At 39.7% G+C, this 12,575-nt stretch overlaps 2 protein-coding genes and 1 long non-coding RNA gene across 3 annotated transcripts; all 3 read right to left on the bottom strand.

Moving 5' to 3' along the window:
* Positions 1–601: 601 nt before the first annotated feature.
* On the bottom strand, positions 602–1,687 carry LOC149980839 (uncharacterized). The gene is made up of 3 exons (XR_016483474.1): positions 1,553–1,687; positions 1,284–1,345; positions 602–1,171 (listed from the first exon to the last, which is right to left on the bottom strand). It is a non-coding gene; the product is annotated as an uncharacterized LOC149980839 (long non-coding RNA).
* Positions 1,688–1,811: 124 nt separating this feature from the next.
* LOC149980838 (uncharacterized) lies at positions 1,812–2,938 on the bottom strand. Its single transcript, XM_090185783.1, has 3 exons — positions 2,926–2,938; positions 2,333–2,689; positions 1,812–2,230 (listed from the first exon to the last, which is right to left on the bottom strand). Exons 1-3 carry the CDS (start codon positions 2,936–2,938, stop codon positions 1,812–1,814), a joined length of 789 nt encoding a protein of 262 aa, XP_090041909.1.
* A 3,703-nt stretch (positions 2,939–6,641) lies between these two features.
* Positions 6,642–8,963, bottom strand: LOC110531683 (uncharacterized). The gene is made up of 6 exons (XM_090185627.1): positions 8,876–8,963; positions 8,369–8,725; positions 7,901–8,266; positions 7,589–7,729; positions 7,320–7,381; positions 6,642–7,209 (listed from the first exon to the last, which is right to left on the bottom strand). The coding sequence occupies exons 1-6, from the start codon at positions 8,916–8,918 to the stop codon at positions 7,078–7,080; spliced, it is 1,101 nt and encodes a 366-aa protein (XP_090041753.1). The 5' UTR covers positions 8,919–8,963; the 3' UTR covers positions 6,642–7,077.
* Positions 8,964–12,575: the final 3,612 nt, after the last annotated feature.

Below are 12,575 nucleotides of genomic sequence, written 5' to 3'. Positions count from 1 at the left end.
AGAAATATTAGAATCCTTGGTTTACAAATAGTATTTTAAGTTGTTAAACTGGAATGATAACCAGGACTAGACACTACCTGAACATCTCAACTTCTTCTCTCTGGTCTGGTGTAACAGAGATGAGGGTCAAGAGACAAAGTGAGGTAACAGCATCAGCGGAAATATGTATCTACATGCACCCCAGGAGGCACAACTTTTAGGTTGGCTCCATTGGTTGTTTGAAGAGGAAGTGAGGTCAAAATAATGCCCCACTTTACATACAGATACCGTATGTATTCATAGATGAATCAATGATGCTATTCTCTCTAAAATGCTCACGCTATCACAAAGGAGTGCTATCACAAAGGGAGGAGTGGTATGAAGTCAGAGTTACTGGTTTGTATTTTTTCATCATTTGGGTCAGTTGCTGAGACTAGCAGCACATACAATGCCTTTAGAAAGTCTACACCAACATTGGATTCACATTTCATTGTGACACAAAGTGGGATTCAAATTAATGTAATTGTCATTTTTTGTCAACGATCTACACAAAACACTCATGTCAAATTGGAAGAAAATCTAAGACAAGATAAGTGGTAAGAACTGGGCAAGTGAATAAACATAGGAAACCAAAAAAAGTGTTTATTGAACTGTCACACACACATATAGGCAGGTTACAGAGTTCCATGTTACAACTAATATCATCAAAGGGAAGAGTTCAGACATTTGTAAATCATTATAAACATTTTGTTGTACACTTCTACAAAAACAAATGGATCCAGTCAGTCAACCTCAGCCACTATTGGTGAGGATTTGAGACTCTGAAACCATCCTAGAATCATCTTTCACACTTGCCGGACACTTATGCTCTGCATCTGAACGATTCTATGTCATTATTATGAGAATTTGCCAATGCAGTGACAGTCTCTTCTGCTTGGCCCGACTATTACATTGTATAACAGATGAGGAAAGTACAAAACAGCCAAGTCACACAGACACAGTCAAGCTCAAAGTGGAGGTCAGTAGGGCTCAACTTAAAATGATGCTGATTGGAGGACTGTCACATCCTGACTTGATAACTCACACTAGAATAGATTGTTTCTTCCTCTCTCTGTTCTCTCCTCTGTCTCCTGGGCTTCCTGTCAGTGAACTTTAGTCCAGCATAGTTCAGGCCATCATCGTCACCGTAGAGCTATGGGGATGAAACACAGACTCACTCAGTTCAGACTCTGTGTCAAATCTAATGCTGTACTCTTATGCTTATCCAGGCGCACTCTTGATACAGTGGAACTGATCCAGCTAACCTGTTGGTCTGAGGTGTTGGAATGAGGATTCCCATAGTGGCTTTGCTGAAAAGGGGTCCCCGCTAAAAGACAAATGTCAAAATATTCAAAATATTCTAAACCTTTTCTTGTTTATTAATAAAAATACATACTACTGTGAATGTCATATTGTCTGCTTCAAAATGAAGTAGGCCAGAGAGGTAAGTGGTAAAAGAAGGGTGAGCCTTCACCATTCTTTTGATCTGTAACTATTATTAATGTTACTATTATTATGAAGACTTTTACTGTACCTGCACAGTGTTCACATCGTGACCTCTTCATTATCACACAGAGGATAATGTTGACAATCACACTCAGAATCACAGCAGTTGTCAGGCCAGATATAAATACGAAGAAAAGAAGATTACTCTTATCACCCAACAGGTCTGAAACTTAAAAAGCAAGGCTTAATTATTTTCTATTCTTTCTTTTTTCTCAATGCATTTGGCATAAACGTTAGCTATTAAAGTTAAATAATTTGAAATCTACTATCAACTAAAGGTGAAAGATTTACATATCGATATTGATGTAGTAGTGCCGTATTTTGGTTATGCACAACTTACCTTCAACATCCACCTTGTTCCCGTTCCCAAACAGTATCTCCCCACATGAGGCCACAGCACAGTAGTAAGTCCCAGCATCAGAGAGGCTGAGGTTCCTCTTGGGGAGGTTGTAGACACAACTCTGTGTAGGAGACCCAGCCTCAGGAGGACAAGCCTCTGGACTTTTCTCACACCAATCACTCTTGTCTCTAAGGGTGTAAATGATTCCTGGACGGGATTCTCCTGAGCCTTGTCTAAACCAATAGACACTGTACTCTCCTGCACAGGTCTCAGTGTGTATTGTACAGTTCAGAGTCACAGATTCTCCTGGCTGAACTGACTCAGACAAAGGCTGCTGAAGCACAGACATGCTGTTGGACCCTGAATCTGAAGAGAGTGAGTAAGATCATGGTGTGTACATTCCATTTTTTTGCTAGATTCATTAATTTAGCATTATATGAACACACATTAGGAAGCAATTTAAGTTACCTTTGACAATTAAAAATGTTCCTTCTCCAAATGTGACTTGGCCCACTTCCATAGCACCACAGTAGTATATAGCTGAGTCCCCTGACTCTGTCTTGGAGATGGTCAGGTTAAAGCTGTCAATTCCTCTCTTCACACTTAAACGTTTAGTCTCATTAAAGTCCTTGGTAAAATGCAAATTATTTTTAGAGCGATAATATGATGATGCCATGAGAAGAGGCTTCTGTCCAACAGATTGCTTGAACCAAGCGACTATGATCAGCAAATCATGTTGACAAAAGCATGTGAGAGTTACACTTTGTCCCAGGCGTGTAACTATCACAGGGTCTGTTTGGATTACATCCTGGTTAAGTGCACAACCTGTGAAGCAAACAAACTAAATATATCAGACAAAGTTATAGTACAGAATTATACATTATTATCATTATTCAGACTACATAGTCATTCAAATGGATTCAAAAAGACTGATATAAAAAAGTAAAAGGATCCACATTTATATTTCTTGCTTACCAAAATTGCCATAAAACAAAAAGATTGTCCAATATATAATCATAATTTGAATGTCCTTTCTGCACTGTACAGTGTGTGGGTCTGACAACTGGGCACCATTTATATGATGACACTCATTGGGTAATCATTATGAAGTAGGCGGAAACTCTGAACTGAATGATATTATTGGCTGTCTGAACAGGCATAAAACATGTGATAAAAACTACAATCTAACATGTGTCCTGTGGCATACCATAGTTAGAGCAGCCCTTCAAATGATGTACAGTCAGAGTTACTTGTCTGTATTTTTTCATCAGTTGGGTCGGTGGCTGAGACTACCGGTACATATGTCCTCTTTGACATACACTCTTTGAAATACATTGTATTTCTCACTTCATGTCTGTAGAAGGCAATTCAAAGCTTTCAGGAGGAAGTGAACTCTGGTGTTTTTGGCACCTTTTTGACAAAATAAAGATTTGAAAAATCTATACATTTTGTTGCACACTTCTACAAAAACAAGTCAACCTCAGCCACTACTGCTGAGGATTTGAGACTTATGAAACCATCCAAGTATCAGCTTTCACAGTTGGAGGACAATTATGTTCTGGAAATGAGTTATTTTACATTTATATCAGGCAAAACTAGGCCCATGCAAAAGCATCCCTACAGCAAATGAGAAATGTATATAATAGCCAGTTCACACTGGAACAGTCAAGATCAAAGTTGAGTTCAGAGGAAGAGTGGAACATAACTTAGAATAATGCTGATTGGATGACCCTTACATGTCACATCCTGTCTTGATGAGTCAACCAGAGTAGATGGTTTCTTCCTCTCTCTGTTCTCTCCTCTGTCTCCTGGGCTTGGTACTCTTCATTTCAGTGAACATCAGGGTAGTATAGTTCAGGGCATCATCGTCACTGTGGAGCTATGGAGATGAAACACAGACTCCCTCAATTCAGACTCTGGGTCAAATCTAATGCTGTACTATTTATAGTGGGGCAAAAAACTATTTAGTCAGTCACCAATGGTGCAAGTTCTAACACTAAAAAAGATGAGAGAGGCCTTTAATTTTCATCATAGGTACACTTCAACTATGACAGACAAAATGAGAAAAAAAATCCAGAAAATCACATTGTAGGATTTTTAATGAATTTATTTGCAAATTATGGTGGAAAATAAGTATTTGGTCAATAACAAAAGTTTATCTCAATAGTTTGTTGTATACCCTTTGTTGGCAATGACAGAGGTCAAACGTTTTCTGTAAGTCTTCACAAGGTTTACATACACTGTTGCTGGTATTTTGGCCAATTCCTCCATGCAGATCTCCTCTAGAGCAGTGATGTTTTGGGGCTGTTGCTGGGCAACACAGACTTTAAACTCCCTCCAAAGATTTTCTATGGGGTTGAGATCTGGAGACTGGCTAGGCCACTCCAGGACCTTGAAATGCTTCTTACGAAGCCACTCCTTCGTTGCCCAGGCGTTGTGTTTGGGATCATTGTCATGCTGAAAGACCCAGCCACGTTTCATCTTCAATGCCCTTGCTGATGGAAGGAGGTTTTCACTCAAAATCTCACGATACATGGCCCCATTCATTCTTTCCTTTACACGGATCAGTCGTCCTGGTCCCTTTGCAGAAAAACAGCCCCAAAGCATGATGTTTCCACCCCCATGCTTCACAGTAGGTATAGTATTCTTTGGGTGCAACTCAGCATTCTTTGTCCTCCAAACACGACGAGTTGAGTTTTTACCAAAAAGTTATATTTTGGTTTCGTCTGACCATATGACATTCTCCCAATCTTCTTCTGGATCATCCAAATGCTCTCTAGCAAACTTCAGACGGGCCTGGACATGTACTGGCTTAAGCAGGGGGACACGTCTGGCACTGCAGAATTTGAGTCCCTGGCGGCGTAGTGTGTTACTGATGGTAGGCTTTGTTACTTTGGTCCCAGCTCTCTGCAGGTCATTCACTAGGTCGACCCGTGTGGTTCTGGGATTTTTGCTCACTGTTCTTGTGATCGATTTTGACCCCACGGGGTGAGATCTTGCGTGTAGCCCCAGATCGAGGGAGATTATCAGTGGTCTTGTATGTCTTCCATTTCCTAATAATTGCTCCCACAGTTGATTTCTTCAAACCAAGCTGCTTACCTATAGCAGATTCAGTCTTCCCAGCCTGGTGCTGGTCTACAATTTTGTTTCTGGTGTCCTTTGACAGCTCTTTGGTCTTGGCCATAGTGGAGTTTGGAGTGTGACTGTTTGAGGTTGTGGACAGGTGTCTTTTATACTGATAACAAGTTCAAACAGGTGCCATTAATACAGGTAACGAGTGGAGGACAGAGGAGCCTCTTAAAGAAGAAGTTACAGGTCTATGAGAGCCAGAAATCTTGCTTGTTTGTAGGTGGTCATTGAAAATCCTACAATGTGATTTTCTGGATTTTTTTTCTTCTCATTTTGTCTGTCATAGTTGAAGTGTACCTATGATGAAAATTACAGGCCTCTCTTATCTTTTTAAGCGGGAGAACTTGCACAATTGGTGGCTGACTAAATACTTTTTTGCCACACTGTTTATTAACAAAATATATCACTTACCTTTGATGTCAAGCTTGGTCCCGTTTCCAACCTGACAAGAAAGTCTACATGTCAGTAAATCTGTTTCCTATGGTGATCTGATTATGTGAATAATTACCTCATGTTCAAGACATAGTATCCAAAAAAGTGCACAAAGTTGCAGAAGGTACTGATTTGAGCAATGTTTTGTGCATCATGTTCTATCATCTATAAGTGACTCTGTTGAGCTTCAGAATTAATTTGAGATACCTTCAAATGATTTGGACTTTATGTGTGAAAAAGGCTAATATTGGACCCATGACTTGAACGGGATATGTGCCACAAATGCTAAAATATTAGCATTTAGAAACAGTGCCATGTAAACTAAACCAAAGCAAGGATTGCTGTTATATCTTGTCCATAGACTGCTTATAGGGTAAGGAAACCAATATGTAATTTCAGGGGCACAACTTCCACTGGGGACAGTGTCTCCTGGCTGGACTGACTCAGACACAGGCTGCTGTACAACAATTAACATAATTAGCCATATTTTACAACATTACTCTTAATAAAACAGTACCCCACCTTTCAGAATGAGAATTTATGTGGGTGTGGTGTACAGTGTTTGGTTTCCTTGAGTGTGTGAATGAAACATTGTTAAACATTGATTCAGGAGTAAGAAATATTAGAATCCTTGGTTTACAAATAGTATTTTAAGTTGTTAAACTGGAATGATAACCAGGACTAGACACTACCTGAACATCTCAACTTCTTCTCTCTGGTCTGGTGTAACAGAGATGAGGGTCAAGAGACAAAGTGAGGTAACAGCATCAGCGGAAATATGTATCTACATGCACCCCAGGAGGCACAACTTTTAGGTTGGCTCCATTGGTTGTTTGAAGAGGAAGTGAGGTCAAAATAATGCCCCACTTTACATACAGATACCGTATGTATTCATAGATGAATCAATGATGCTATTCTCTCTAAAATGCTCACGCTATCACAAAGGAGTGCTATCACAAAGGGAGGAGTGGTATGAAGTCAGAGTTACTGGTTTGTATTTTTTCATCATTTGGGTCAGTTGCTGAGACTAGCAGCACATACAATGCCTTTAGAAAGTCTACACCAACATTGGATTCACATTTCATTGTGACACAAAGTGGGATTCAAATTAATGTAATTGTCATTTTTTGTCAACGATCTACACAAAACACTCATGTCAAATTGGAAGAAAATCTAAGACAAGATAAGTGGTAAGAACTGGGCAAGTGAATAAACATAGGAAACCAAAAAAAGTGTTTATTGAACTGTCACACACACATATAGGCAGGTTACAGAGTTCCATGTTACAACTAATATCATCAAAGGGAAGAGTTCAGACATTTGTAAAGCATTATATACATTTTGTTGTACACTTCTACAAAAACAAATGGATCCAGTCAGTCAACCTCAGCCACTATTGGTGAGGATTTGAGACTTCTGAAACCATCCTAGAATCATCTTTCACACTTGCCGGACACTTATGCTCTACATCTGAGGGATTCTATGTCGTTATTAGGAGAATTTTCCAATGCAGTGACTGTCTCTTCAGCTAGACCCGACTATTACATTTGACAGCAAATGAGGAATGATCAAAACAGCCAAGTCACACACAGACACAGTCTAGCTTAAAGTGGAGGTCAGTAGGGCTCAAAATGATGCTGATTGGAGGACTGTCACATCCTGACTTGATGACTCACACCAGAGTAGATGGTTTCTTCCTCACTCTGTTCTCTCCTCTGTCTCCCGGGCTTCTTGTCAGTGAACTTCACGGCAGCGTAGTTCAGGCCATCATCGTCACCGTGGAGCTGTGGGGATGAAACACAGACTCACTCAGTTCAGACTGTGTCAAATCTAATGCTGTACTCTTATGCTTATCCAGGCGCACTCTTGATACAGTGGAACTGATCCAGCTAACCTGTTGGTCTGAGGTGTTGGAATGAGGATTCCCATAGTGGCTTTGCTGAAAAGGGGTCCCCGCTAAAAGACAAATGTCAAAACATTCAATATATTCTAAACCTTTTCTTGTTTACTAATAAAAAGACATACTACTGTGAATGTCATATTGTCTGCTTCAAAATGAAGTAGGCCAGAGAGGTAAGTGGTAAAAGAAGGGTGAGCTTTCACCATTCTTTTGATCTGTAACTATTATTAATGTTACTATTATTATGAAGACTTTTACTGTACCTGCACAGTGTTCACATCGTGACCTCTTCATTATCACACAGAGGATAATGTTGACAATCACACTCAGAATCACAGCAGTTGTCAGGCCAGATATAAATACGAAGAAAAGAAGATTACTCTTATCACCCAACAGGTCTGAAACTTAAAAAGCAAGGCTTAATTATTTTCTATTCTTTCTTTTTTCTCAATGCATTTGGCATAAACGTTAGCTATTAAAGTTAAATCATTTGAAATCTACTATCAACTAAAGGTGAAAGATTTACATATCGATATTGATGTAGTAGTGCCGTATTTTGGTTATGCACAACTTACCTTCAACATCCACCTTGTTCCCGTTCCCAAACAGTATCTCCCCACATGAGGCCACAGCACAGTAGTAAGTCCCAGCATCAGAGAGGCTGAGGTTCCTCTTGGGGAGGTTGTAGACACAACTCTGTGTAGGAGACCCAGCCTCAGGAGGACAAGCCTCTGGACTTTTCTCACACCAATCACTCTTGTCTCTAAGGGTGTAAATGATTCCTGGACGGGATTCTCCTGAACCTTGTCTAAACCAATAGACACTGTACTCTCCTGCACAGGTCTCAGTGTGTATTGTACAGTTCAGAGTCACAGATTCTCCTGGCTGAACTGACTCAGACAAAGGCTGCTGAAGCACAGACATGCTGTTGGACCCTGAATCTGAAGAGAGTGAGTAAGATCATGGTGTGTACATTCCATTTTTTTGCTAGATTCATTAATTTAGCATTATATGAACACACATTAGGAAGCAATTTAAGTTACCTTTGACAATTAAAAATGTTCCTTCTCCAAATGTGACTTGGCCCACTTCCATAGCACCACAGTAGTATATAGCTGAGTCCCCTGACTCTGTCTTTGAGATGGTCAGGTTAAAGCTGTCAATTCCTCTCTTCACACTTAAACGTTTAGTCTCATTAAAGTCCTTGGTAAAATGCAAATTATTTTTAGAGCGATAATATGATGATGCCATGAGAAGAGGCTTCTGTCCAACAGATTGCTTGAACCAAGAGACTCTGATCAGCAAATCATGTTGACAAAAGCATGTGAGAGTTACACTTTGTCCCAGGCGTGTAACTATCACAGGGTCTGTTTGGATTACATCCTGGTTAAGTGCACAACCTGTGAAGCAAACAAACTAAATATATCAGACAAAGTTATAGTACAGAATTATACATTATTATCATTATTCAGACTACATAGTCATTCAAATGGATTCAAAAAGACTGATGTAAAAAAGTAAAAGGATCCACATTTATATTTCTTGCTTACCAAAATTGCCATAAAACAAAAAGATTGTCCAATATATAATCATAATTTGAATGTCCTTTCTGCACTGTACAGTGTGTGGGTCTGACAACTGGGCACCATTTATATGATGACACTCATTGGGTAATCATTATGAAGTAGGCGGAAACTCTGAACTGAGTGATATTATTGGCTGTCTGAACAGGCATAAAACATGTGATAAAAACTACAATCTAACATGTGTCCTGTGGCATACCATAGTTAGAGAAGCCCTTCAAATGATGTACAGTCAGAGTTACTTGTCTGTATTTTTTCATCAGTTGGGTCGGTGGCTGAGACTACCGGTACATATGTCCTCTTTGACATACACTCTTTGAAATACATTGTATTTCTCACTTCATGTCTGTAGAAGGCAATTCAAAGCTTTCAGGAGGAAGTGAACTCTGGTGTTTTTGGCACCTTTTTGACAAAATAAAGATTTGAAAAATCTATACATTTTGTTGCACACTTCTACAAAAACAAGTCAACCTCAGCCACTACTGCTGAGGATTTGAGACTTATGAAACCATCCAAGTATCAGCTTTCACACTTGGAGGACAATTATGTTCTGGAAATGAGTTATTTTACATTTATATTAGGCAAAACTAGGCCCATGCAAAGGCATCCTACAGCAAATGAGAAATGTATATAATAGCCAGTTCACACTGGAACAGTCAAGATCAAAGTTGAGTTCAGAGGAAGAGTGGAACATAACTTAAAATGATGCTGATTGGATGACCCTTACATGTCACATCCTGTCTTGATGAGTCAACCAGAGTAGATGGTTTCTTCCTCTCTTTGTTCTCTCCTCTGTCTCCTGGGCTTGGTACTCTTCATTTCAGTGAACATCAGGGTAGTATAGTTCAGGGCATCATCGTCACTGTGGAGCTATGGAGATGAAACACAGACTCACTCAATTCAGACTCTGGGTTAAATCTAATGCTGTAATATTTTGCTTTAATACTCTTATCCAGTCTCACTCTTGATACAGCAACTCTGCTAACCTCTTGGTCTGACGTGTTGGCATAAGGATTCCCATACTGGCTTTGCTGAGAAGCATTCCAATCTAAAAGACAAAATAAAAAAGATTTAAAACCTCATCTTGTTTACTAATTTAAAGCCGTACTACTGTGTCTTATTTTCTGATTATGGCTGAGTATGGCCCAAAATAAATACCTTCAACTTCCTTTGTCTTGATTATTGTTAAATGTTTTATTCATCTTATCACAAGGTAGTCATTGTCAAATGAGTTTTGCGGAGAAACAATGCACCTTATTCATTACAGTTACAGTGAATAAAGTTAACAAGTAAGGCTGTGTCATTCATCCAGTCTGTTCCCAGAGTACACCGTCTCTTCCTACATGTTGCTTCTCTGTCCTACAGACCTGTTCTTCTTGTTGCTCAGTTTCAGAATACTTCATGGAAACTGTCTGCATCTTGGGCCTGTGAAGAACAATTATAAAATGATTTTATTGTAACCCCTTTCACACTTCTTTTTATGGTAATACAACATCAGGAATTCTGCTTACCCCTGGATCTGAAGAGGAGACCTCTGGACCTCTTCTCTGAGAGACGGGTCCTGAAAAGAAACATAGATAAAAAAAAAATACAACTCCTTCTTCCATAACAGACACATCTGGTGATATCAAAGAAGAGCAACTTCTATGAACGTGTCAGCGATTGGGTGCAGAGAGGTAGCGGAGTCAGGCACAGGACACAGGTTTGAGCAACACAACGGAGTTCACTCACAAAAGTCAAGCAAGATTCCAAATAGGAAAATACATACAAACTAACACCTACAACAACCACTAAGACACCAACAATCACAGACAGAACAGAAATGTATGCCAGAGGGTTAAATAAGAACATGATATGGGAATTGAAACCAGGTGTGATTAATACAGACAAAACAAAACAAAACTGAAACATGGATCGGTGGTACCCGAACAAGGAGAGGGACCGACTTCGGCGGAAGTCGTGACAGAAGGACTTTACCTGCTACATACATCATTCATTTATTTGGTATGGGACTATACTTACCTCTACACTGCAGACACTTTCTCTTGTTCATCTTGTACATGATGCTACCAAGGACAATGATCAGGGTAAACGAGAGACCCAATGCTGAGCTCAGGCAGTACACCAAGAGAAGAGGGTCTGCGCCATTGTCCCGGAAAATGATTGGACGTTTTCTAATGTGATGTAAATAACTACAACTGTGTACAGTTTGACACAGTAGATTAAACAATGGATATAAACAGACATGTAAGACATTTCACCTACCCTTGATGTCCAGCTTGGTACCGTTAAAGTTCCTGGGTGTCTACAAATTTAGTGTGTACCCCCTATAAGCACTTAAAAATACAAGTTGGACCTACCCATCTCCCCGAGAAGTTGAAATAACAGGCAGAGTGTGATGATCCATCTAGACACCGTTGCCCTAGAGCACACAAAGAGCACACAAAAAACTATACATACCTCGGCCTAAACATCAGCGCCACAGGTAACTTCCACAAAGCTGTGAACGAACTGAGACACAAGGCAAGAAGGGCCTTCTATGCCATCAATAGGAGCATAACATTTGACATACCATTTAGGATCTGGCTAAAAACACTTGAATCAGTTATAGAACCCCTTTCCCTTTATGGTTGTGAGGTCTGGGGTCTGCTCACCAACCAAGAATACACAAAATGGGACAAAATTCAAATTGAGACTCTGCACACAGAATTCTGCAAAAATATCCTCTGTGTACAATGTAAAACACCAAATAATGCATACAGAGCAGAATTAGGCTGATACCCGCTAACTATCAAAATCCAGACAAGAGAAGTTAAATTCTACAACCTCCAAAAAGGAAGGAATTCCCAGACCTTCCATAACAAAGCCATCCCCTAGAGAGAAGAGCCCTCTAAGCAAGCTGGTCCTGGTCACTAACACAAACAGACCCCACAGAGCCCCAGGACAGCAACACAATTAGACCAAAACAAATCATGAGAAAACACCTTGACTGACCCAAAATGAAGTAAATCTTTGACTATGTACAGAATCGGTGAGCATAGCCCTGCTATTGAGAAATTAAGGCAGACCTGGCCCTCAAGAGAAGACAGCCTATGTTCACACTGCCCACAAAATGAGGTGGACACTGAGCGGCACTTCCTATCCTCCTACCAAATGTATGACCATATTAGAGAAACATATTTCCCTCAGATTACACACACCTACAATGATTTTGAAAACAAATCACATTTTGATAAACTCCCATATATTTTGGGCGAAATACCACAGTGTGCCATCACAGCAGCGATATTTGTGACCTGTTGCCACAAAAAAAGGGATGTTTTTATAGTTTTTTTCACTTTTGTTTATTATCTATTTTACTTGCTTTGGCACTTACGTTGGCACTTGCTTCGCCAATAAAGCCTTTTAAATTGAATTGAATTTGAAATGAAAATTGAATTGACATTGAATTGATCATCTATTAGGTTGTCATCCTCTTTACTAACTGTGTCTGGAGTGGAAGCAGTCTACCCATGTAAACAACATTTCAACAGTGGGCAATTCGGTGATTGGTTGAACTGTACGCATCATTTTTGTTGATGCCTTATACAGCCCACCGTGGTCTTCACAGGTTAACTGAGAATCACTTACTATATATAATCAATGCTAAAAGTGGACCAATTTTGGT

The sequence above is a fragment of the Oncorhynchus mykiss genome, chromosome 9, assembly GCF_057628025.1.
Source record: "Oncorhynchus mykiss isolate SJ-2025 chromosome 9, ASM5762802v1, whole genome shotgun sequence".
Lineage (NCBI taxonomy): Eukaryota > Metazoa > Chordata > Actinopteri > Salmoniformes > Salmonidae > Oncorhynchus > Oncorhynchus mykiss.
The sequence above is the reverse complement of the archived record's forward strand: the minus strand, read 5'-3'. Positions and strand labels throughout refer to the sequence as shown.